The sequence below is a fragment of the Chrysemys picta genome, chromosome 12 (assembly GCF_011386835.1).
Source record: "Chrysemys picta bellii isolate R12L10 chromosome 12, ASM1138683v2, whole genome shotgun sequence".
NCBI classification, from domain to species: domain Eukaryota; kingdom Metazoa; phylum Chordata; order Testudines; family Emydidae; genus Chrysemys; species Chrysemys picta.
In genome coordinates, this window is record NC_088802.1 from 1,813,481 (window position 1) to 1,838,406 (window position 24,926).

Genomic DNA, 24,926 nt, shown 5'->3' on the forward strand with positions numbered 1-24,926 from the left:
TGCAGCTCGGCTAACCAGCAACCATCAGCGTTTGCAAATCAGATCACAGCCACCGACCTGCGGGCCGACGCTGACAAGCCATTTAGCCAGGTGCCCGTCGCTGACAGGGGTTCCTGCCTCTCCTTGCTGGCCTTGTGCTGAGCTGATCGGAAAATGAACGCTGCGCGTCAACACGGCCTCCCGCTCCAGTTCCTCGCAGCCGTCTGTGCTGAGCCTGGCGGGAAGGACGGCTCAGACTCTGAGGCAGCGCAGACACCGGGGGTGGTGCCAGCCTGACGTCTCCACTCGGCCTTGTGGCCGGAGAGCAGGGGCTGCTGCCCAGGGGCACAGCTCTGAAGGCAGCGCTGCTGGCGCAAGTCGGGGACCCATGCCCAGTTTTGGCAAAAGAGTTGGGACGGCCGGGTCAGAGCTGGAAAAGGGGACTATGTCCCCCTAACGACAGGGAACTTGGCATTATGGGGGCGTGACCAGAGGAGACGTGGCATCACAGGGGCGTGGCCAGAGGGGACCATGGCATCAGGGTGAGCACGGCTGGAGGGGACGTGGCATCATGGGGTGTGGTCAAAGGGGATGTGGCATCACAGGGGGATGGCCAGAGGGGACGTGGCATCACAGGGGGGGTGGCCAGAGGGGGTCATGTCATCATGGTGAGCATGGCCAGAGGGAACTGTGGGCTCAAGGGGGCATGGACAGAGAGGACATGGCATCACAGGAGGGTGGCCAGCGGGACCGTGGCATCACATGGGCATAGCCAGAGGGGAGTGTGGCATCATGGAAGCGTGTCCAGAGGGGACGTGGCATCATGGAAGCGTGGCCAGAGGGGACGTGGCATCACAGGGGTGTGGCCAGAGGGGAGCGTGGCATCACACGGGGGTGGCCAGAGGGGGCATGGCATCACAGAAGGGTGGCCAGAGGGACCGTGGCATCACATGGGCGTAGCCAGAGGGGAGTGTGGCATCATGGAAGCGTGGCCAGAGGGGACGTGGCATCACAGGGGTGTGGCCAGAGGGGACGTGGCATCACACAGGGGTGGCCAGAGGGGCGTGTGGCCTCAAGAGGATGTGGCCAGAGGGGATGTGGCATCACACGAGGGTGGTGAGAGGGGAGCGTGGCATCATGGAGCACTGCCCTGCCCCGTGCCATGGCGCCAGTGACGTCAGCCCAGGACAAGGCCTCAGAGGCAAAGTGAAGCCTGAACCAAACTACTCCCAGCCCCTCCCCTCATGGCCACCAATGCTGAAGGACCCCGTGGGAAAAACAATCCCCCGCCCCATCTTGCTGCGGGGAAAGGTGCCCTCCTCAGTCGCCTGATGAAAAACATGAACCCGCGAAGCAGCTGCGAATCCGGCGCGCTCGGGTCCGTCCCCGTCGGGAGAAAAAAAGCACCAAATTCCCCCATTTTTGTATGTGTGTGTTTTTTTTTCCAATCAGGCGCTGCGTTAGGCAGCCCCATCCGGCGTTGGCGCGGGGTCCTGGCCGGCTCGCGCTTCGCGCCCCGCATCCCGGAAGTGAAGGCGCCGCTCACTTCTGGCCGCGGCCGCCGCTCGGAGGAGACTCGGGCGCCCCTCCCCCCGCAGGAGGTAAGCGCCTCGGCGAGAATCGGTCGCGCATCGCCGCCATCTTGGGCCATCCGCCCCCCGGCGGGGCCGATACCCCTTCTCCGGGCGATTCTCTCTCCGATGGGCCCGGTCTCGGGGGCCATTTCCCGCGCCCGACCCCCGCGCAGCGGCCTGGAAGGGGCCGGGGGGGGCGGGATGGATGGATGGATTCCCCATTGTGCGTCTATACGGCCAGGAATCCAAGATGGCGCCGGCCCTGCTCCCTTGTCCGCCCCCTCGCCCCGCTCCGTCATCCGCGAACATCGGCCCCGTCCTGCCCCCCAGCCCCCGGGGGCCCGGCCGGGTGGGGAGGGGGGACGCCCCCGCCGCCCCCCCGCGGGATATTGGGGGGGGCGCGAAATAAACAAATAAAAAAATATGGCGCTTAAGACGCCCCCCCCCCCCCCGGCTACAGGGGGAGCCTGTGGCGGGCCGCGGGGAATGGGGGGGGGGGTGCGGCCCCCTCCAGCGCGTGGGGGAGGGGTGCAGTGCATGGGGGGTGTATAGGGGGGGCGGGAGGGTTGCAATGCAGGGGGAGGGGGTGTAATGCGGGGGGGATCTCCCCAGTACGGGGGGGCCCTGTAGTGGGGGGGACACGGGGCTGGGGGTGCAGTTAACTGGGGTCTGTGCCCAAAGGGGGGGCAGGGCCCCTGCAGTGTGTGGGGGGCGTGGAAGTAGCCCCCCCCATTGCAAGCTGCGTGGCTCCCCCCAGTCCTTGGCATGGGGGGGTGGAGTGGCGTTAGGGAGTGCACCTGCCCCGGCTGTTGTTTGCTTTGTACTGCGCAGGGGGAGGCTTTGGGGGAGACATGAGCACCCCGATGTCTGACACACCTGTTTGTCGGGGGGCGGGGTAGGAGCACACCCCCAAGTTCTAATCCCCCCCCCCCCCCAGCTGGCCAGAGAACCCAGGCGTCCTGGCTTTCGCAGTGCGTATGGAGACAATAGGGGGTCTGGGGGCCCCCCAGCATCGCAGGCTGTAGCTAGGGGGTGATTGGGGTCCAGTTTGCTGGACAACGGTGAGGTTTGAGGGGGCTACAGCTGCACATCAGCGATTGTGGCACAGGGACGTCCCCTCAACCTGGGGCTTCTGGGGTGTGGCTGCACCCCATGATCTGCTGCGGGGTTCGGATCCCGCCTGCCCCGTACCCACAGCTTGCATTGAAGGTGAACGCTGGCGCCCCCGGAGCTCACGTGTGTGGGGGATCTGGGGGGGCTGGATTCTACAGAGCCGTAAATGGGGGGAGAAATGTGGGGTGCGAAAACAGCCCCACAGGTGCTGGGAGGGGAGTGGGAGAATGACACCCCAAAACACTTCTGTGTAGCCGGCTTGCACCGGGGTACACATGCGACTCCCCAGGGCACAGTGGGCTCAAGTGGATGTGGGGGTGCAGTGACGCCCCCGAGTTACAGTCACGGGGTGGCTGGGAGTCGAGTGGCACCCCCGGATTGCACGGCTCCCCGGGGTTATGAGTTGGGGGGGATCTTGTGTGCTCCCCACATCTGCAGGGCCAAGGGGTGCAGGACGAAGGGGGGGATTTGGGGTCTCAGCGCCAGTGGGGGATTTGCAAGTGACCCAATTTGAACCCCATGCTTGGGGGGGCTATTGAGAGGGACATGGAGACATTAGGAGCTGGATAAAGGATTCTCATAACTGGATTCTGGTCCAGCCCCAGGGCAGGGGCTGGCTGGCTGTGGGGGCGGGAATGGGGTACGGGGGGGCGCCGGTCCCAGGGCAGGGGCTGGCTGGCTGTGGGGGCGGGAATGGGTATGGGGGGCGCCAGTCCAGGGCAGGGTCTGGCTGGCTCTGGGGGTGGGGAATGGGGTACGGGGGGGGCGCCGGTCCCAGGACAGGGGCTGGCTGGCTCTGGGGGTGGGGAAATGGGGGTATGGGGGGGCGCCGGTCCCAGGGCAGGGGCTGGCTGGCTCTGGGGGTGGGGAATGAGGTATGGGGGGGCAAGGAATGGGGTATGGGGGGGCGCCTGTCCCAGGGCAGGGGGCTGGCTGGCTGGCTATGGGGGTGGGGAATGAGGTATGGGGGGGGCAAGGAATGGGGTATGGGGGGGCGCCGGTCCCAGGGCAGGGGCTGGCTGGCTGGCTATGGGGGTGGGGAAGGGGTACGGGAGGCGCCGGTCCCAGGGCAGGGGCTGGCTGGCTCTGGGGGTGGGGAATGAGGTATGGGGGGGCGAGGAATGGGGTATGGGGGGGGCGCCTGTCCCAGGGCAGGGTCTGGCTGGCTCTGGGGGTGGGGAAGGGGTACGGGGGGCGCCGGTCCCAGGGCAGGGGCTGGCTGGCTCTGGGGGTGGGGAATGAGGTATGGGGGGGCGAGGAATGGGGTATGGGGGGGCGCCTGTCCCAGGGCAGGGGCTGGCTGGCTCTGGGGGCAAGGAATGAGGTATGGGCGGGCAAGGAATGGGGTATGGGGGGGCGCCGGTCCCAGGGCAGGGGCTGGCTGGCTCTGGGGGCAAGGAATGAGGTACGGGGGGGGCAAGGAATGAGGTATGGGCGGGCAAGGAATGGGGTATGGGGGGGCGCCGGTCCCAGGGCAGGGTCTGGCTGGCTCTGGGGGCGGGGAATGAGGTACGGGGGGGCGAGGAATAGGGTACGGGGGGCGCCGGTCCCAGGGCAGGGCTGGCTGCTCTGGGGGCGAGGAATGGGGCGAGGAATAGGGTATGGGGGGCGCCGGTCCCAGGGCAGGGCTGGCTGGCTCTGGGGGCGAGGAATGGGGTACGGGGGGGCGAGGAATCGGGTACGGGGGGCGCCAGTCCCAGGGCAGGGTCTGGCTGACTCTGGGGGCGGGGAATGAGGTACGGGGGGGCAAGGAATGGGGTATGGGGGGGCGCCGGTCCCAGGGCAGGGGCTGGCTGGCTCTGGGGGTGGGGAATGAGGTACGGGGGGGCAAGGAATGGGGTATGGGGGGGACGCCGGTCCCAGGGCAGGGGCTGGCTGGCTCTGGGGGTGGGGAATGGGGTACGGGGGGGCAAGGAATGGGGTACGGGGGCGCCGGTCCCAGGGCAGGGTCTGGCTGGCTCTGGGGGCGGGGAATGAGGTACGGGGGGGCGAGGAATGGGGTACGGGGGCGCCGGTCCCAGGGCAGGGGTTGGCTGGCTCTGGGGGCAAGGAATGAGGTACGGGGGGGCAAGGAATGGGGTACGGGGGCGCCGGTCCCAGGGCAGGGGCTGGCTGGCTCTGGGGGTGGGGAATGAGGTACGGGGGGGCGAGGAATGGCGTATGGGGGGCGCCGGTCCCAGGGCAGGGTCTGGCTGACTCTGGGGGCGGGGAATGAGGTACGGGGGGGCAAGGAATGGGGTATGGGGGGGGCGCCGGTCCCAGGGCAGGGCTGGCTGGCTCTGGGGGCGAGGAATGGGGTACGGGGGGGGGCGAGGAATGGGGTACGGGGGCGCCGGTCCCAGGGCAGGGGCTGGCTGGCTCTGGGGGCAAGGAATGAGGTACGGGGGGGCGCCGGTCCCAGGGCAGGGGCTGGCTGGCTGGCTCTGGGGGTGAGGAATGGGGTACGGGGGGCGCCGGTCCCAGGGCAGGGGCTGGCTGGCTCTGGGGGTGAGGAATGGGGTACGGGGGGTGCTGGTCCCAGGGCAGGGGCTGGCTGGCTCTGGGGGTGGGGAATGGGGTACGGGGGGCGCCGGTCCCAGGGCAGGGGCTGGCTGGCTCTGGGGGCGAGGAATGGGGTACGGGGGGGCGAGGAATGGGGTACGGGGGGCGCCGGTCCCAGGGCAGGGGCTGGCTGGCTCTGGGGGCAAGGAATGAGGTACGGGGGGGCGAGGAATGGGGTACGGGGGGCGCCGGTCCCAGGGCAGGGTCTGGCTGGCTCTGGGGGCAAGGAATGAGGTACGGGGGGGCGAGGAATGGGGTACGGGGGGCGCCGGTCCCAGGGCAGGGTCTGGCTGGCTCTGGGGGCGAGGAATGGGGCAGCGGGGGCGAGGGCTGGCTGGCTCGGAGGGCGGGGCAGGGGGCCGGCGCTGGCTGACCCCGCCGCCCCCCCCAGTCTCAGCAGACCCCTCCCGGCGCTGTCATGGCGGAGAACGACGTGGATAACGAGCTGCTGGATTACGAGGATGACGAGGTGGAGAACCAGGCGGCCGGCGACGGGGTGGACGTGCCCCCCAAGAAGGACGTCAAGGGCTCCTACGTCTCCATCCACAGCTCCGGCTTCCGGGACTTTCTGCTGAAACCCGAACTCCTCCGCGCCATCGTCGACTGCGGCTTCGAGCACCCCTCGGAAGGTCAGCCGGACGCCTGGGTCCCACCCCTGGTGCGGGGGGAGGGGGGACTGGGAGCCAGGACTCCCGGGTTCTCTTCCCGGGTTCTCTTCCCGGCTCCGGGAGGGGAGGGGCTGGGGGCCAGGACTCCTGGGTTCTCTCCTGGCTCTGGGAGGGCAGTGGGGGCTGGTGAGTTAGAGGAGGAGGGGCTGGGGGCCAGGACTCCTGGGTTCTCTCCCGGCTCCGGGAGGGGAGGGGGGGGCTAATGGTCAGAGCAGGGGGGGGGGCTGGGAGGGGAGTGGGGCCCGGTGGTCAGAGCTGGGGGGCTGGGAGGGGAGTGGGGCCTGGTGGTCAGAGCGGGGGGGCTGGGAGCCAGGGGGGGCTGGGAGGGGAGTGGGGCCCGGTGGTCAGAGCGGGGGGGCTGGGAGCCAGGGGGGGCTGGGAGGGGAGTGGGGCCCGGTGGTCAGAGCGGGGGGGCTGGGAGGGGAGTGGGGCCCGGTGGTCAGAGCAGGGGTGGCTGGGAGGGGAGTGGGGCCTGGTGGTCAGAGCAGGGGTGGCTGGGAGGGGAGTGGGGCCTGGTGGTCAGAGCAGGGGGGGCTGGGAGGGGAGTGGGGCCGGTGGTCAGAGCAGGGGGGCTGGGAGCCAGGGGGGGCTGGGAGGGGAGTGGGGCCCGGTGGTCAGAGCGGGGGGGCTGGGAGCCAGGGGGGGCTGGGAGGGGCGTGGGGCCCGGTGGTCAGAGCTGGGGGGGCTGGGAGCTGGGGGGGCTGGGAGGGGCGTGGAGCCCGGTGGTCAGAGCTGGGGGGGCTGGGAGCCAGGGGGGGCGGGGAGGGGCGTGGGGCCCGGTGGTCAGAGCTGGGGGGGCTGGGAGCTGGGGGGGCTGGGAGGGGAGTGGAGCTGGGAGCCAGGGGGGGCTGGGAGGGGAGTGGGGCCCGGTGGTCAGAGCTGGGGGGCCGGGAGCCAGGGGGGGCTGGGAGGGGAGTGGGGCCCGGTGATCAGAGCTGGGGGGGCTGGGAGCCAGGGGGGGCGGGGAGGGGCGTGGAGCCCGGTGGTCAGAGCTGGGGGGGCTGGGAGCCAGGGGGGGCGGGGAGGGGCGTGGAGCCGGGAGCCAGGGGGGGCTGGGAGGGGAGTGGGGCCCGGTGGTCAGAGCGGGGGGGGCTGGGAGGGGAGTGGGGCCCGGTGGTCAGAGCTGGGGGGGCTGGGAGCCAGGGGGGGCGGGGAGGGGCGTGGAGCCGGGAGCCAGGGGGGGCTGGGAGGGGCGTGGGGCCCGGTGATCAGAGCTGGGGGGGCTGGGAGGGGCGTGGGGCCCGGTGGTCAGAGCTGGGGGGCTGGGGGGCTGGGGGCTGGGAGGGGCGTGGGGCCGGGAGCCAGGGGGGGCTGGGAGGGGCGTGGGCCCGGTGGTCAGAGCTGGGGGGCTGGGGGGCTGGGGGCTGGGAGGGGCGTGGGGCCGGGAGCCAGGGGGGGCTGGGAGGGGCGTGGGCCCGGTGGTCAGAGCGGGGGGGCTGGGAGGGGAGTGGGGCCCGGTGGTCAGAGCAGGGGTGGCTGGGAGGGGAGTGGGGCCCGGTGGTCAGAGCGGGGGGGCTGGGAGGGGAGTGGGGCCCGGTGGTCAGAGCAGGGGTGGCTGGGAGGGGAGTGGGGCCCGGTGGTCAGAGCGGGGGGGCTGGGAGGGGAGTGGGGCCGGTGGTCAGAGCTGGGGGGCTGGGAGGGGAGTGGGGCCCGGTGGTCAGAGCAGGGGTGGCTGGGAGGGGAGTGGGGCCCGGTGGTCAGAGCTGGGGGGATGGAAGGGGAGTGGGTCCGGTGGTCAGAGCTGGGGGGGCTGGGAGCCAGGGGGGGCGGGGAGGGGCGTGGAGCCGGGAGCCAGGGGGGGCTGGGAGGGGCGTGGGCCCGGTGATCAGAGCTGGGGGGCCCCACGCCCCGGCTGACCCCGCCCCGCTCCCCCGCAGTGCAGCACGAGTGCATCCCGCAGGCCATCCTGGGCATGGACGTGCTGTGCCAGGCCAAGTCGGGCATGGGCAAGACGGCCGTCTTCGTGCTGGCCACGCTGCAGCAGCTGGAGCCCGTCACGGGGCAGGTGAGGGGCGGGGCCACTGGGAACGGCCTGGGGGGGTTGGGGGGGCAGCGGGTGACTGACTGAGGGGAAGGGGGTTGGGAGGGACCATTGAATGGGGGTGGTAGACGGGCCGGTGGGAAGTTGGCTGGGGGGCTGGGGGGGGGGGCAGGGCAGGGCTGGGGGGTCCCTGCACTAACGCCCCCGTCCCCCAGGTGTCGGTGCTGGTGATGTGCCACACGCGGGAGCTGGCGTTCCAGATCAGCAAGGAATACGAGCGCTTCTCCAAGTACATGCCCAGCGTCAAGGTGAGGGGCTGGGGGGCAGCCAGGCTGGGGGGCTCGGGGGGGGGAGCCAGGCTGGGGGGCTTGGGGGAGGGAGCCAGGCTGGGGCGCTGGGGGGCAGTCAGGCTGGGGGGCTCGGGGGGGGGGGGGGCAGCCAGGCTGGGGGGCTTGGGGGAGGGAGCCAGGCTGGGGCGCTGGGGGGCAGTCAGGCTGGGGGGCCACCAGCGGGGGGCTCGGGGGAGGGAGTCAGGCTGGGGTGCCGGGGGGGCAGTCAGCCTGTGGGGCTCAGTGCGCCGGGGGGCCGCCGGCGGGGGTCTCACCCTGCCCCCCCCCCCCCCAGGTGGCGGTGTTTTTCGGGGGCCTGTCCATCAAGAAGGACGAGGAGGTGCTGAAGAAGAACTGCCCCCACATCGTGGTGGGGACGCCGGGCCGGATCCTGGCCCTGGCGCGCAACAAGAGCCTCAACCTCAAACACATCAAGCACTTCATCCTGGACGAGTGCGACAAGATGCTGGAGCAGCTCGGTGAGCGGGGGGGGGGCCTGTAGCATGGGGGGGCAGGTTATCCTGGGGGTAGTTGGGCGCCCGGGGCTCACCCCGTTCCTGACCCTGCCCAGCTGGGGGCTGAGGGGCAGGTTCCGGGGAGGGGGGCGTCCCAGCCCCCCGTAGCTGACCCCGCCCTGCCCAGCTGGGGGCTGAGGGGCAGGTTCCGGGGAGGGGGGCGTCCCGGCCCCCCGTAGCTGACCCCGCCCTGCCCAGCTGGGGGCTGAGGGGCAGGTTCCGGGGAGGGGGGCGTCCCGGCCCCCCGTAGCTGACCCCGCCCTGCCCAGCTGGGGGCTGAGGGGCAGGTTCCGGGGAGGGGGGCGTCCCGGCCCCCCGTAGCTGACCCCGCCCTGCCCAGCTGGGGGCTGAGGGGCAGGTTCCGGGGAGGGGGGCGTCCCGGCCCCCCGTAACTGACCCCGCCCTGCCCAGCTGGGGGCTGAGGGGCAGGTTCCGGGGAGGGGGGCGTCCCGGCCCCCCGTAGCTGACCCCGCCCTGCCCAGCTGGGGGCTGAGGGGCAGGTTCCGGGGAGGGGGGCGTCCCGGCCCCCCGTAGCTGACCCCGCCCTGCCCAGCTGGTGGCGAGGGGCAGGTTTCTGAGGGGGGGATCCCAGCCCCCCGTAGCTGACCCCGCCCCTTTTCCCCCCAGATATGCGCCGGGACGTCCAGGAGATCTTCCGCATGACCCCGCACGAAAAGCAGGTCATGATGTTTAGCGCCACCCTGAGCAAGGAAATCCGCCCCGTCTGCCGCAAATTCATGCAAGACGTAATTACCCCCTTCTACCTTCTTAGCCCCCCCGGCGCCCCGCAGCGCCCGGACCGGCCCCTAGCTCAGGCCCCCAGAGCTTCCGGAAGATCACTCGGGTTACGCTAGCTCGGCACCCCCTGGCGCGGAACGCAGGGCGCCCCCTCTTCCCGCCCTCCCCCCCGCCCCCCCTTCCTGCCCGGCACCACGGCCTCCGGATCAGCTGGCCCCATACACCCAGGCAAGTGAGTGCTCCGCCTACCACGCACAATGCCAGAGACCCCCACCCCCCTCCCAGCCCCCCGGCGCTCTGGAGACCGGCGGCGCCCCCCTGCGGCGAAGAGCAGCGCAGAGAGCGGAGACGGCCCGGCGGCGGCTCGCGGAGACTCGGCGGCGCCAGGATCCGGCTTATCCTTTTTCGGAACCGGACTGGGGGGGTTTGGGGCTCACAGCAAATCTTCCCCCCCCTCCATCAAGAGCGAGATGGGGGGCAGTGGGGTGTGGGAGGCAAGGGGTTAATCGGAACCCCTCCTCCCTTAGATGGACGAGGGGGGGCTTCACCCGGGGCATGCTGGGAGCTACGCCAAGGGGAGGGCATTTTCCCAGGCTCGGGGTTTGCCCTGGAAGACAAGTGCATGCTGGGAAATTTCCCGGTGCATGCTGGGAGCTGTGTCAAGGGGAGAGGCCTAGAACTCTCACCTCGTGGCTGGAAGCCCAGTGCATGCTGGGAAATCTCACCTGGCACCAGAGAAGGCAGGCAACCTAGCTGGCGCTAGCCCCTTCCTTGCCTTCCATTTCCCAGCATGCTCTGGGCGCTGGCAGGTTGGCGTCTGTGCCCTCTGACCTCGCCCTCCCTGTTGGCTGGCTGTGGGTGGAGGGATTATGTCTTGGGGGGCTGCTCCCCCACGATCCCCCGAAGGGGCCATCAGGTCTGTGGCATTAGCTGGGGGGGGGTGTTGTGGAAAGTAGTGGGGTACTTTCCCCACAGGCCCCTCACCCACTGTCTGTGGAGGTGGTGGCACCCCAACCTGGGCGAAGCAATCTAGGGTGAATGGGGCTTCCTAGGGCACTCAGCCCTGGGGAATGAGAGGATGGGACCCAGGCGTTCGGGTGGTACCTGAAGGGCCCCACGGCTCGCAGCCCTGGGCGGGGGGTAGGGCTGGGACCCAGGCGTTCGGGTGGTACCTGAAGGGCCCCACGGCTCGCAGCCCTGGAGGGGGTCGGGCTGGTACCCAGGCATCCGGGCAGGACCCGAAGGGCCCCACGGCTCGCAGCCCTGTGGGGGGGGTCGGGCTGGGACCCAGGCGTCCGGGCAGGACCCGAAGGGCCCCACGGCTCGCAGCCCTGGGGGGGGTCGGGCTGGGACCCAGGCGTCCGGGTAGGACCCGAAGGGCCCCACGGCTCACAGCCCTGGGGGGGGTCGGGCTGGGACCCAGGCGTCCGGGCAGGACCCGAAGGGCCCCACGGCTCGCAGCCCTGGGGGGGGTCGGGCTGGGACCCAGGCGTCCGGGCAGGACCCGAAGGGCCCCACGGCTCGCAGCCCTGGGGGGGGTCGGGCTGGGACCCAGGCGTCCAGGCTGTCAGCGTTGGCCGTGGGAGCAGGGCGTTATCCGGGGGGCCCTGGGAGGAATGTTGGGGTATCTGGGGGCGGGGTCTCTCCCCCAGCGCGGGCGGCGGGGTTCACCCTGCTCTGCCCCCCCAGCCCATGGAGATCTTCGTGGACGACGAGACGAAGCTGACGCTGCACGGCCTGCAGCAATACTACGTCAAGCTGAAGGACAACGAGAAGAACCGCAAGCTCTTCGACCTGCTCGACGTGCTGGAGTTCAACCAGGTAGCGCCCGCGGACCCAGGCGTCCGGGGAGGGGCGGGGACCCAGGCATCCGGGCGGTGCTGTCTCTCTCTCACCCCCTCCCTCTCCCCCCCAGGTGGTGATCTTCGTCAAGTCGGTGCAGCGCTGCATCGCGCTGGCCCAGCTGCTGGTGGAGCAGAACTTCCCTGGCCATCGCCATCCACCGGGGCATGCCCCAGGAGGAGAGGTGAGGGGGAGCCGGGAGAGATGGGGGTGCCCCAAACTCCCCAGCCTGGGGCGTCTCTCACAGTGCCCGGCTAGTGACCAGCAGTGACCTCCCCCCCCCCGGGCCACGTGATCACTCAGCGCAACGCGAGTGGAGCCCCCCACCCAGAGCCACTCGCCAGCCGAAACTCTCAGCACTGCACCCCAGCAGTACGCCGAGCGGCGCACGGTTATGAATTGGTTCACTGCTTCGTCATTGGTTCACCAGATCGTGCAAACCTGAGCAGATTTACCGCACGCTTCGTGCAAACTCACGGGCAAAGAGAAACGTGCGAATACGTTTCTTGCCTGCAAACGAAGCAGGTTTTGGATTGTGACTCTGAACCTCCAGCCGGGCACTGGGTACCCCCTGCCATGGCATGTCCCCGGAGAGCTGGCATCTGGGCGCTTCCCGTGCCAGCCGTGCAGCACGTTCCCATGATGCTCGTTAAAACAGTGACTCCCTCCCCCATACCGCGCGTGGCCTGCTTCATGTGCAAGATCACAATTCTATGTAAACGAGGAATATGGGGTTAGTGTCACAGTGGGGGTGCTTTGCCAATAGGGAGACAAGGCCACCAGGGGGCTCTGTGCCGGGGGAGGGCTGCCAGGTCAGGCCAGGCAGTGACCCCAGACCCGCCCCCCACTCCCTCCCCCAGGCTGTCCCGCTACCAGCAGTTCAAGGATTTCCAGCGCCGGATCCTGGTGGCCACCAACCTCTTCGGGCGGGGGATGGACATCGAGCGGGTCAACATCGCCTTCAACTACGACATGCCCGAGGACTCGGACACCTACCTGCACCGGGTGAGCCGGACACCTGGGTCCCATCCTCTGGGGTGCCTGGGTTCTGCCCTAGCTCCAGGAGGGGAGTGGGGACTGGTGGGTTAGAGCAGGGGGCCTGGGAGCCAGGACTCCTGGCTTCTCTCCCTGGCACTGGGAGGGGAGTGGGGGCTAGTGGTGAGAGCAGGGGGGGCTGGGCGTACTCCTGAGGACTTTCTGTGCCAAAAAATTCACATAATATTTGAAAGTTTTGCAAAATTCTGGAATTTTTTTGTCAAATAAATGTGGAGGCTCCAGCCTGGCCATGGAGAGCACAGGCCCCTAGCTGCACCGGGGGGTGGGGTGGGAGATCCCCCTGCAGCCCCTCGGGGACACAGACTCGGTGGTGAGGCTGCACCCACCCCGAGACAGTACAGGGACCGAACCTGCCCCAGAAACACCCCAGGGTCCCCCCCCCACCCCAGGCCAGGTGTACCAGGTGTGGGCAGGCAGGCCCAGCAAGGCAGGATCCAAGTGGGGGGGGGATTCAGGTGTGGGGTGAAGTTCTGTGGGGGGCCGTGTGAGTGCGGGCAGCTCAGTGGGGGATCTGGATGCACACAGGCTAGTTGGGGGATTCTGGGTGCAACGGTAACAGGACTCTGCAGGGGGTCCAGGTGAAGGTGGTTGGGGCAGCTGGGGGGGGGAAGTGTCTGAGTGTGGAGGGGATAGAGCTCGGTGGGGGGGCAGATGCTTGGGGGGTGGGGATCTCGTGGCTCGGTGGGGTGGTCCAGGTGTAAGGATCCCTTCCCCTGCAGCTGAGAAGCAGTGGGCACAGGAACTAGCCGTGTGTGTGTGGGGGGGGGGGGGGGGGGAGAGGAAGTCCCCCCCCCCCCCCCCCCCCAGCCCAGCTGGGACTAGCAGCTGATCCTGGCGCGGGGTAAGAGCCACCAGCCAGGTGTTGCCAAGTCCGCCCCTGCCCCACGGTGATTTAACTCGGCTGGCTGCCCCGGGCACCCAAAACACACCGCTGGGGGGGTCACATGACCGCTCTTGTGGCTTCCCTTTGCTCCCCCGGCAGAGTGTCACTTTTCTGCGGGGAAGCAAAGAAATCTGCGGGGGACGTGAATTCTGCGCTGGTGCAGGATTCCCCCAGGAGTAGCTGGGAGCCAGGACTCCTGGGTTCTCTCCCCAGCTCTGGGAGGGGCGTGGGGGCTGGGTGGCGCAATGACACCCCCCCCCCCCCGACATTGCAAAGCTCTGACCCCACCACCATCCCCATAGGTGGCGCGCGCTGGGCGGTTCGGCACCAAGGGCCTGGCCATCACCTTTGTGTCGGATGAGAACGACGCCAAGATCCTGAACGACGTGCAGGATCGCTTCGAGGTGAACATCAGCGAGTTGCCCGACGAGATCGACATCTCCTCCTACAGTGAGTGCCGGGGGGCTGGGGACCTGGGGGGCAGATCCCTGGGGAGGAGGCGTGGACAACTGGTGGGGTTGTGGGACGACCAATGGGGGAAGCCCAGGGAGGGATCTAGGGCTGGGGGTGCAAAGACCGAGGTGCCCGGCCCCTGGCGGAGCTGAGGGGGGGGTCCCCAGGGCCACAGCCATTAACCTGCTTCTCCTCTCCCTCCCGCAGTTGAACAGACCCGATAAGGGGCGGCCTCGACACTCCTCGTCCCGCGTCGTCATCCTTCTTTTGGTGGTTTTAACCCCTCCCCCCCACACCCCGTTTCATTTCCACGCGACCCCGAGAGCCGACGAGGAGGATGGAGAAGACGGCCCAGGCCCTGCCCCCGCCCTGGGACCGCAGCCCTGACAGACTTCTGGGGGGGCGGGACGGGGGCGGGAGAACCGTTGGAAGAGCGGACTGGAGCAGTGGGGGGCATCAGGACAGCAGGGTTTACCCTGTCCTGCCCTGCTGTGGGAGGAGGATCCCCTTCACCCACCAGCTGTGGGAAGCATCCCACAGCTCCCACCAATGATCCCTGACCTTTGTTAGTGCCGATGGAAGGATCCCACTTCTGCCACCAACAGTCCCTGAACCCACTTCGCCAGGTGCGGGATCCACCACCGACGAGCCCTGATCCCTGGGCTGGCTTGCGGCACCCGAGGAGGAGGGATCCCGCGCCTGTCGCCAGCGCCGCCCCGCCCCTTTCTCTCCCTGTCCTGTAAGAATTTCAACACTAGCGCGTCCTTCGCTCCCGGCCGGGCTGGCACGGGCCCCTCCCCCCAGTCCCTGCCACTCGAGGCAAGTTTTTGTTTTTATAGGAAAAAAAGAGAAAATCCTGGGGAAAAAAAAGCCCCCCCCCCCCCCCCCCCCGTCCTTTCTTTTATACCAAGGTTAGAGCCGGTTTTACCAGCGTCTTGCGGTTTTGTGCGTTTCCTCCTTTTTCGTTGTGTGCATGGAGCGTCCGGGCCGCGCGGTGCCCTGCCAGGCCGGCACCGGTCGCGGGCAGCTTTGGGAACGTTGCCCTGACGATGGATTAAAAGACTTGTCAGAACCCAGAGCCTCCTGCTCCTTTGTTTGGGGGTGGGGGGGCTGTTGTCCCTCTCCTGGCCCCCGGGAGGAACCCCCTCAGTGCGCTCGCCCTTCACGGGGCCCCGCCGCACCCCGGGACCGCCCCTCTGAGCCTCCCGCCACCTGGCACTGCCGTGGGTCCCGCAGGGCGTCCCCTTGTCCTGGTCCCCCCCAATGCCCCCCAGCCTGCAGCGTCTCAGGACGGGTACTGAGTGTCCAGGCCCAGCCCAGGGGGGTCCTGGGGGTCTCAGGCCTAGTGACCCGCAGCGCAGGTCCCCTGACCCCTCTCCCCTCAGGCCAGTGTCCAGAACTGGCTGTTCCCGAGCTGGGGGGCCTCAGGGTCACCCGTTGCTGGCCCCCGTCACCCATTGCTGGGGCCCCCGATCTCCAGGCCGCTGTCTGGGTCCCGGCTGCCAGGTGAGGTCACACCTGGTCCCCTGCAGCAACAACCCCCCCCAACGTCGTTACACGGAAACTGAGGCACACACAGTACTCCCACAAAACGCAAGATAATCCCCTGCTTGGGGGGCTGGGCTGCTCCCTCCCCCGACCCCCGGCCTTACCCCCCCAGCCCGGATCTCCCTCGACCCCACGGAGCAGAGCCTTGTCCCCCAATGGAGCAGCCTCCTGCCCCGAACCCCAGAGGCACCACGGGAGCGAACCAGCCCAGTGGCTCTCAACCTTCCCGGCCGCCAGCCCCGTTCAGGAGCCTGATGTGCCCGGCGTCCCCACGTAAAAACCGCCTGCTTCCCCAATCAGACACAACCCCGGCCGCGCCACGGCCCCAGCCCTGAAATATTCCTTCCTGGCACCTCTTCCTGTATCGCCCCCTGCCCCGGCTGTAAACCCGGCCGGGTCTGTCTGGAACGGTGCTTGGTACCGACGCGGCTGGCGCTTCTGCAGCCCCTGGGAAAACCAGCCCGGTCCCTAGCTAGGCTGCTGGAGCCCCCCAGAGCGCAGCCCCCTGAGAACAGAGTTCTCTCGCCCCATAGCACCACCCGCCGGGAGGTTTGGTGGCAGCCGGGGCAATCTCCCCAGGTGGGGTGTGGGGAGAAATAGACCAGATCCAGCCCCACAGCTACCCAGGGAGGGGGACTGAGGTACCCAGGGGCAGGGGGAGAAGGGCAGCAGCGGCTAGGAGAGGCTCTGCCCTATGGACCTCCCAGGGGCAGGGGGATAGTGGGGGCAGGGGGAGGGGATGGGAGGCAAAGGTGGATTTTTAAATGTTTTATTGGGCTGAAGCTTCCAGCCCAGACAGGGCCTGACTTTCAAAAGCCAGAAAAGGCTTCGGGGCCATTTTCTCCCCCTTAGCAAAGCGGGAGGGGAGGAGACAAGTCGACTGGAGCCGATTTCTCGCTCCCACCGGGATGCAGCTCCCCGGTGCCGCTGGCTAGAGCGGGAGAGGGGCTTGGTCCCAAAGCCGTAGCGACGCAGCGCTGCAGGACAAACCGACTCTCCGATCGCCTGGCGGCCGTGCCCGTCAGCAGGACCCACCCGGGACACAAGACGCGGGAATCACCGGTCGTGTCGGGAACACGATGGTCACCAGCTTTGCCTCGTTCTGATCCCGTGTGACGAAGTGGGGTTGTTCTTAATGTTCTCTCTGAATACTGTGTGGGTGCCTCAGTTTCCCCTTTGCAGTTTGTAAGTCTCTAGGTGGTGGGATCAGGGGGTGTGACTGTTGCAGAGCCCGAGAGGGCAGGTGTGATGGTGTCTGCACAGAGAATGGCCGACACCCTGTCTCCTGGCAACTCATGGCCTGGGCCCCTCCCAGGTAAAGTGCCAGCTGAAGGTGTTGGAGAACAAAGGGATCAGGTGACCTCCTGGCCCGGGAAAGAGACAAAGGCCGGAGGAGGGGCTGGAGAGTTTCAGTTTGGAGCTGGCTGGGGAAACAGAGGGAGGCCCAGCACCGGGGTCTGGGCTCCCCACCCCCCAAGATGGACCTGACTGAGGGGTCCTGGTCTCTGGACCTACAAGCTCTGCCCTACGCCGTGTTCCTGTCGTCTAATAAACCTTCTGTGTTACTGGCTGGCTGAGAGTCCCGGGGAATGGCAGGAAGTGGGGGGTGCAGGGCCCTGACTCCCACACACCCCGCGACACCCCTCCCTCCAATTCCTTCAGTGACATCTGAATTGTCCCTACAGAGCCCCGGTGGTTCCCGTGCTGCAAGGTCTTTTCTCCGCTAGTAGCAGCCAACTGGTGCTTTCCAGATGTGGACATGCTGTGTTCACATCAAACCACCCGGCCCTGAGGGTGAGCCACGCTGTGACTGGAAGCTGGGCCTCCCCACCCCGCTGTGCAGGGGGTTGTGCCTCGCACGGCCCGTCCCTTTGCCCACACGTCCCCTCTGCTCGCAACAACCCCACGGGCTCCCTGGTGCGGCCCGTCCTTTCGCCCGCCCAGTTCTCTTGTAAACGCTGTTATAGTCCTAGTCTTCCCAACCTCCCCAGGCCAGGAGTTCCACAAGTTGACTGTGCGCTGCGTGAAGAAGACCTTCCTTGTATTTGTTTTAAACCTGCTGCCTATTAATTTCATTTGGTGACCCCTAGTTCTTGTATTATGGGAATAAGTAAATAACTTTCCCTTATCCACTTTCTCCACATCACTCATGATTTTATAGACCTCTATCATATCCCCCCTTAGTCTCCTCTTTTCCAAGCTGAAGAGTCCTAGCCTCTTTAATCTCTCCTCCTATGGGACCCGTTCCAAACCCTTAATAATTTTACTTGCCCTTCTCTGAACCTTTTCTAGTGCCAGTATATCTTTTTTGAGATGAGGAGACCACATCTGTACGCAGTATTCAAGATGTGGACGTACCATTGATTTATATAAGGACAGTAATATATTCTCTCTCCCCTTTTTAATGATTCCTAACATCCACACGGCCCCTCCGCTTGCAACACCTCCGCGGGCTCCCTTGTCTGGCCCGTCCCTTTGCCCGCCCGTCCCCTCCACTCCCAACAGCCCCACGGGCTCCCCCGCGCGGCCCGTCCCTTCGCCTGCCCATCCCCTCCACTTGCAATACCCCCGCGGTCTCCCTTGTCCGGCCCGGCCCTTTGTTCCCCACTGCAGCCCGGCTCTGGCATGAACGTGAGCCGGGCGTTTCGCCTCGGGGCCTGGCGGAAGAGTTCGGTTCTGTGTGCTCTGTGTTGTGTTACCGGTTCGGGGCAGAGAGTGGGTCACGTACCACCGAGAGCCTTCATTTCTCAACCCTGTTCCCTCCATGTGTGTAGGCTCCTCATGTGGCGCAGCACAACCGCACGTGCCACCAGCCGCGGTTTGGTGCGATAATCACCACTGACGAGGCTCCCCTCCCCCGCAGCGTTATCCACCATCGCCTCCTGGCCCCGAATCGCTAAGCTCCGAGCACCCGCCCCTCTGAGCCCATCGCTAGCCCCTGCAGCGCCTGGCCGAGCCCCAGAAACCTCGTTTGCTGGATCCCGCCGGGAGTTGTGACAAAGGACACGGCAGCGGCGCGCTGGCTCCGCCCGAGCCAAGTTCCAGAACAGCGTCCGGCGTCACGGTCGACTCTTCCACGTGCTCTGACGTCCACACGGCTACTCGGAGCGACTCGAAACGTGCGGTGCCTCATGGAGCTGCAGGGTACAGCCAGTGAGCCAAGTTTGGGGTCGTTTGGGTTCCTGAGATGCCGTCACCTCCGCCCCAAAAAACCCCTTTTCTTCAGGGTGCCCGATTCTATCAAAACATATTGTGCAGAGCTGGGGATCAAACCGTGGCCGATTGTGGCCTGTGTGGTCTGAATCACGGCACATCTACCCCGGCTGGCGCACGGCACCCACTGCGTGTCTGGGGGAGCAGCCTTGCAAACCGATCGCAGGAAGATGTTGGCTCTCCAGCTAGCCGCGTGGCTAACGCTCCTGCACTGAGCAGATGCCGGGCCCGTGTTTTCTAGCCGTCTGCGCCAGCTCTCGCTGCAGCTGGGTGGTTTCAGGGGCTCTGCAGTCCAGTGAAGGTGACTCACACCCAGCCGGGGTCAGCCCCACATGCTCCCCCCACCGTGGGCGCCAGGATCTGGGGAGACCTCGCCTCTCTGCAGGTCTGAGCCCTCGAGATCCGTCCTCTCGGGAACCCCCTTCAGGTAGTTGAAAGCAGCTTCAAATCCCCCCTCATTCTTCTCTTCTGCAAACTAAATAACCCCAGTTCCCTCAGCCTCTCCTCATAAGTCATGTGCTCCAGCCCCCTAATCATTTTTGTTGCCCTCCGCTGGACTCTTTCCAATTTTTCCACATCCTTCTTGTAGTGTGGGGCCCAAAACTGGATGCAGTACTCCAGATGAGGCCTCACCAATGTCAAATAGAGGGGAACGATCACATCCCAAGATCTGCTGGCAATGCCCCTACTTATACAGCCCAAAATGCCATTAGCCTTCGTGGCAACAAGAGCACACTGTCGACTCATATCCAGCTTCTCGTCCACTGTGACCCCAGGTCCTTTTCTGCAGAACTGCTGCCTAGCCACTCGGTCCCTAGTCTGTAACAGTGAATGGGATTCTTCCGTCCTAAGGGCAGGACGCACGTGGCCCACAATGGTAAACGGCTGAGATCCCTGCTCTAGGGGGCTGGGAACTGAGTCCCAGCCTTCGATTTCCCGCCTGTAACTCCTGGCGGAAAACGCCGACGTGGCCATGGAGTGCAGGGGCTTCGGGAGACGTGGCCGAGCGGGTCGGGAAGGGCTCCCCGGCTGGGATGGGTGCGTCGGGCTGTGAAAGCGTCTCCCAGGGGGGCAGGGCGGGGCACATGCCGGATCAGGCGGGGCCGAGCCCCGGGGCGAGGGCAGGATCCTGCCTTGGGATTGCACAGGGGGTGGGTGAGATGGGCCCGTCGGGGGATTTTCGTATGTCTGGTTTCTATGGAACAAAGAACCGTCGGAGGGAGGGGCAGCGCCAGGGCTGAGGGGGAGGTGGGGGCCAAGGCAGGGACAGTGGGGGGGGGTCTGCAGGTCGGGAGTGAGGGGCACCGGCAGAGCTGTGGGGGGCAGGGCTGGGGGGGGGGGCTGCAGGTCGGGAGTGTGGGGGGCACTGGCTGGGCTGGGGGGGGCAGGCCTGTGGGGGGGGCTGAAGGGCGGGAGTGAGGGGCAGTGGCCGGGCTGGGGGGGCAGGGCTGGGCCGGGCTGTAGGGGGGGGCGGCACTGGCTGGGCTGGGGGGGGCAGGCCTGTGGGGGGTTGCAGGGTGGGAGTGGGGGGGGGCTGGGCTGGGGGGAGGGGCAGAGCGGGGGGGCCGGGCTCTAACAGGGCGGTGCCCCCGGTCCCTGGGCGGAGGAAATCCCCCCCCCGGCGGGGTCCCAGCGGCCCCTGGGAAGGGGCGTGTCACGGGCGGGCGGGGCGGGAGAGCGCGAGGGGGGCGGGGCTGGGAGTCCCCGCAAAGCCCGGGCTGTGGGTGTCCTTGGCGGTGCCGGACGCGCGGGGTGACGCGGGAGCGATCAGGCAGCGCGCGGGGCAGCCCGGGCCGGGCAGGACCCGCTATAAATAGCCCCGCAGCGAGCGCACGTGTCTCTCTGCGCGCCGGGCCGGGCCAGGCCATGGGGGGGGGTGGGGAGCTCGGACACCTGGGTTCCCTCCTGGGGCGGGGGGTGCACCTCACTCCCGACCTGCAGCCCCTGTCTTGGGGGGCCGGACCCCGCGTGGGGCGGGACGCTCAGGTGAGGGTCTATGGGGGGGGGGGGGGCGAGATCCGATCAGAGCCTCCAACGGGAACAAGGGTTCGCGGCCACCTGCTCCCCACGGCTGGGGGCCCGGACGCCTGGGTTCTCTCCCCAGCTCTGTGAGGGGAGTGGGAGCTGGTGGGTTAGAGTGGGGGGTGGGAGCCAGGACTCCTGGGTTCTCTCCCTGGCAGGGGGTAAATGCTCTGTTGGTGATTTGCAGGTGGTGGTGATGTGTGGCGGTGCTGGAGCTGAGGACCTCGGCCATGTGGGTAAGTCCTGGCCCCTCACTCCCGACTGGGCTGGGTCTCCCCTCCCCTGGCTCCTTCCGGGGGCCGTTGCGATGATGAATCCGCTAGACTAGAGTCTCCGACCCCCAGTGACGATATTCGCAGCGCCCTGAGCAACGGTGCCCCTCACTCCCGATCTGCAGCCCCCTGCTAGCCCAGTCCTGCCCCCCCAGCTCTGCCGGTGCCCCTCACTCCCGCCCCGCAGCCCCTGCCAGCCCAGCCCTGCCCCCCCAGCTCTGCCGGTGCCCCTCACTCCCGACCCGCAGCCCCTGCCAGCCCAGCCCTGGGCCCCCCCGCAGCTCTGCCGATGCCCCTCACTCCCGACCCACAGCCCCTGCCAGCCCAGCCCTGGGCCCCCCCGCAGCTCTGCCGATGCCCCTCACTCCCGCCCCGCAGCCCCTGCCAGCCCAGCCCTGCCCCCCCAGCTCTGCCGGTGCCCCTCACTCCCGCCCCGCAGCCCCTGCCAGCCCAGCCCTGCCCCCCCAGCTCTGCCGGTGCCCCTCACTCCCGACCCGCAGCCCCTGCCAGCCCAGCCCTGGGCTGTACGAATCAGTATTTTCATTGACGATTTGGCGAATGAGCAGGAGGGTGATGAACTGAGCCGGGCAGGGGGTTGCCAGCCCTAGGGAGGCCAGGATCTTGAGTGATGGGAGAACGGGTCTGAATTCAACCAAACGAAAGTCAGTAAAGAGACGTGCAAAGTCCGTCCCTTGGGAAGGAGAAATGCCGAACGCGGAGCCGGGCCAGGGGGCCATCCTGCTGGAAAGGGTCTGGGGTCAGAGGGGCACAAATAGGGGATGAGTCAACAGTGAGATACAGCAGGTGGAGTTCTGCCTTGGGAAGGGGTGGGGTTGGCCTGGGAGGATGGGGGGTGTCTCTGGAGCTCAGACCAGACTGGAGTCTCTAATGAGAAATCAGGCTGGTCTGACCTGCTCCACACTTTTGGGGGGTGCTGGTGGGTTAGAGCAGGGGGGCGGGGAGCCAGGACTCCTGGGTTCTCTCCCTGGCAGGGGGTAAATGCTCTTTTGGTGATTTGCAGGTGGTGGTGATGTGCAGCATTGATGCTGAGGACCCCGGGGTGTCTCGGTAAGTCCCTGCCCCTCACTCCCCTCCCCCCGGCATGTCCTGTGGGGCCGTTGCGATGATGAATCCGCTAGACTAGAGTCTCTGACCTCCAGTGACGATATTCGCAGCGCCCTGAGCAACGGCCCTGCCGGTGCCCCTCACTCCGGACCCGCAGCCCTCTCTCAGGACGTTAACCCTCTCTACTCTGTTCCCCCAGGGCTGGATTCTCGCCCCATGTCTATCTCTGACATGAGCCCAGCGTGGTGAGACCCCCGGGATCTCTGGATGGAGAGCCCATGGCCAGAGCAGTGTGGTGGCAGGGTAAGGAGTGGGAAACCAGAGATGGGGGGAAAGGGGGGAGGGGGCTCTCCCTGGCAGGCAGTGTTGGCGGCACTGCTAGGGTCCTGTGCTTCTGGGAGTAGAGGGGTTGGGCTGGGGGGCCCTGATCCAGGGAGCAGGGGGTGACGATTTGTTCCTCGACAGGAGCTCCCACCTCAAGGTTGGGATTCACATGAAATAACACAACTTAGACTGACCCTGCTCCCTTGGGGATCGGGGTGGGGAGACTGGTAACATGGGGTGGCCAGAACCCATCTGTCCTGAGCTAATGGGTCCCCCCGCACCCCAGGGCCTGGCTGGCAGGATCTGACTCTGAGGCCTCCAGATTGGATTGGAGTCGCTAATTACAACCCAGCCTGCTCCAGAGACCTGTGGGGTTTGGGGGGGGAGGAGGGGTTGGGAGCCAGTACTCACCCTGGCTGTGGGAGGGGAGTGGAGTCCAGTGGTTACAGCAGGGGAAGGGGGGCTGGGAGCCAGGACTCCTGGGTTTTTTCTTCTGCAGTGAGTCATAACTCACCTGTTTGATTTGCAGGCACTGTGACACTCAGACTCAGCCGGGAGGCTCCTGGGGTGTCTGGTAAGTCCTTCTCCTGGGCCACTGCTCCCAGCTGGGTTGGGGTCCCCCGTCCCATTCCCTGGGGGGCTGTTGCAATGATGAATCCGCTAGACTAGAGTCTCTGACCCCCAGTGACGATATTCGCAGCGCCCTGAGCAACGGCCCCCAACAGGCCTTCTCGGGCCCCTGATGTGCAACCCCTGCTAGCCCAGCCCTGGGCTCCTCCCCAGTCCTGGTGGTGCCCCTGGCTCCCGACCCGCAGGCCAGTTCCAGAAGCCTTGGCACATCCCAGTCTCCCTCCCCCTCCGCCCCATGTCCTAAAGCCTGGAGTTTGGTCTGACTTCGCTTGGGTTCATGAAGCCTGAATCGTGGCTTAGGGGGTCCCGCCCATTGTCCCAGGGGGAACTGAAAAGCCTCGGTATAAAACATGGATTTTAATCAACTTTTCCATTTGTACTTTGGTAGCTTTCTAAGGAAAGGTGCTTGGTGGATTTTGGCTTCAGCTACTCACCAGCGTCCCCCCGGGCTGCGACGGAGACGGAAATCCAGGGGGATGGGACAGGCTGCTGGATGGGGAACTGGAAGGAGAAGTGGTGGGACTGCAGAGCTCAGGCCGGCCTCGTGGACAGGAGCCGGCACCGCCAGCAGCATGGGGGGAGGGGGAGGACTTGGGCCTGGGCTGCCCCATAAAGGGGGGGGATGTCTCCTCAATAAACAACGGTGCAAGCAATGGAGGGTCTGAGTGTCTCTCTTCTCTCCCCCCCCCCCCCCCCCCCCCCAAGGGCTGATGGGAAGGGGGCTGGGGCTGGTTACTGGGGTCTCCTGGCTTGGTGGCGACATGCAGCTGGCTGTGGGGTGGGGCAGGGCTGGACTTACAGGGGGCACCTGCCCATGGGCCTGCGAGGCCTCTGACTTGGGAGGGGTCCTGGGGGAGGGGAGCCAGCTGGGGCAGCAGGGGACCTCTGCCCTTTAACCCCTTATGTCTTGATTGACCTCTGACCCCGTAAGTTCTCGCAGAGGGGCTGTGAGCACCCTCCACTTCCTCTCCCTCTGGGTCCATTTCCGGTTTGACAAGCTCACTTCCGGTCTAAGGAGGTCGTTTTCAGTACGCGGGCAAAACCCCCAACAACTTCCGCTCCGCCGTGTTGACGTCAGTCCCCGCGGTGGGCGGGTTCCGTGCCCTACTTCCGGTGCGCGCGCGACACGCCCTGGGGTGCGCCTGAGGACTGCCTACGTGGGGAGGGGGAGGGGGAGGGGCGCTCTCAATGCCTCGGCAACGCTAACCGCTGCTCTCCGAGTGCGCATGCGCCGCCGCTGGAGGACCCGTTCCACCTCCCCCCTCCCGTTCGGGAATGGGGCACCAGGGCGGGGCTTGCGCTGCTGCCAGGGGTCCCCGCTCGCGCAGAGATCGCCCGGCCCATCCCGCGCGGAGCGGCGTGTCTGGTTCTTCTGACTCATAATCCGAGCAGGCACTAGGCAAGACACCTACACGGACACGAAGGACCTTTCTGGGTCTTCCCACTGCCGCACATGCGTATTGAAGGCAATGGGCGCCATGTTTGCTAAGGGCACGGCTTTTAAATAATATAGGAGCGAAGCCGAGTGCGCAGCCATCTTGGAGGTGGGCTGCGGATAGACCTGTTCCCACCCCCCCACCGCCATCTTTGTTTAGGGCAAAATCTGCCAGCTCTTGGGGGTGAAGCTAAGTTGGGGGCCATTTTGGATGTGGTCACGGGCGCTTTTCTCCCTAATACCTAATGGCGCAACCTCCCCCCCTCCGCCATCTTTGTTGTGGGCAAAGAGACTGGCAGCTTGTTATTGCGAGAGGGTTTCTTAAGGACCCAGGGCTGACCCCACTTCTTTAGTTATTGTAGGGTCTGCCCTGTCCCAGCGCCTGGGAGAGAACCCAGGAGTCCTGGCTCCCAGCCCCCCTGCTCTAACCCACCAGCCCCCACTCCCCTCCCAGAGCCGGGGAGAACCCAGGAGTCCTGGCTCCCAGCCCCCCCCTCCTGCTCTGACCCACCAGCCCCCCTCCCCTCCCAGAGCTGGGGAGAACCCAGGAGTCCGGGCTCCCAACCCCCCCTCCTGCTCTAACCCACCAGCCCCCGCTCCCCTCCCAGAGCTGGGGAGAGAACCCAGGAGTCCTGGCTCCCAGCCCCCTGCTCTAACCCACCAGCCCTCACTCCCCTCCCAGAGCCGGGGAGAACCCAGGAGTCCTGGCTCCCAGCCCCCCCTGCTCTAACCCACCAGCCCCCAC

The 24,926-nt window shown here is 67.0% G+C and overlaps 1 protein-coding gene and 2 long non-coding RNA genes across 3 annotated transcripts; 2 read left to right on the forward strand and 1 right to left on the reverse strand.

Annotated features, from left to right (window-relative positions):
- Positions 1-1,295: 1,295 nt before the first annotated feature.
- LOC101937703 (DExD-box helicase 39B) lies at positions 1,296-14,744 on the forward strand. Its single transcript, XM_065564049.1, is given in 12 exon segments — positions 1,296-1,580; positions 5,599-5,836; positions 7,753-7,880; positions 8,072-8,164; positions 8,481-8,664; positions 9,328-9,446; positions 11,128-11,259; positions 11,354-11,425; positions 11,427-11,464; positions 12,141-12,285; positions 13,522-13,669; positions 13,880-14,744. Coding segments are annotated over 12 exon segments (1,584 nt in total). The 5' UTR covers positions 1,296-1,310; the 3' UTR covers positions 13,897-14,744.
- Positions 9,855-11,131, reverse strand: LOC135974896 (uncharacterized). Its single transcript, XR_010591965.1, has 2 exons — positions 10,611-11,131; positions 9,855-10,542 (listed from the first exon to the last, which is right to left on the reverse strand). It is a non-coding gene; the product is annotated as an uncharacterized LOC135974896 (long non-coding RNA).
- A 5,516-nt stretch (positions 14,745-20,260) lies between the features above and the next one.
- On the forward strand, positions 20,261-23,399 carry LOC135974895 (uncharacterized). Its single transcript, XR_010591964.1, has 6 exons — positions 20,261-20,419; positions 20,643-20,691; positions 21,749-21,795; positions 21,992-22,095; positions 22,646-22,690; positions 23,135-23,399. It is a non-coding gene; the product is annotated as an uncharacterized LOC135974895 (long non-coding RNA).
- Positions 23,400-24,926: the final 1,527 nt, after the last annotated feature.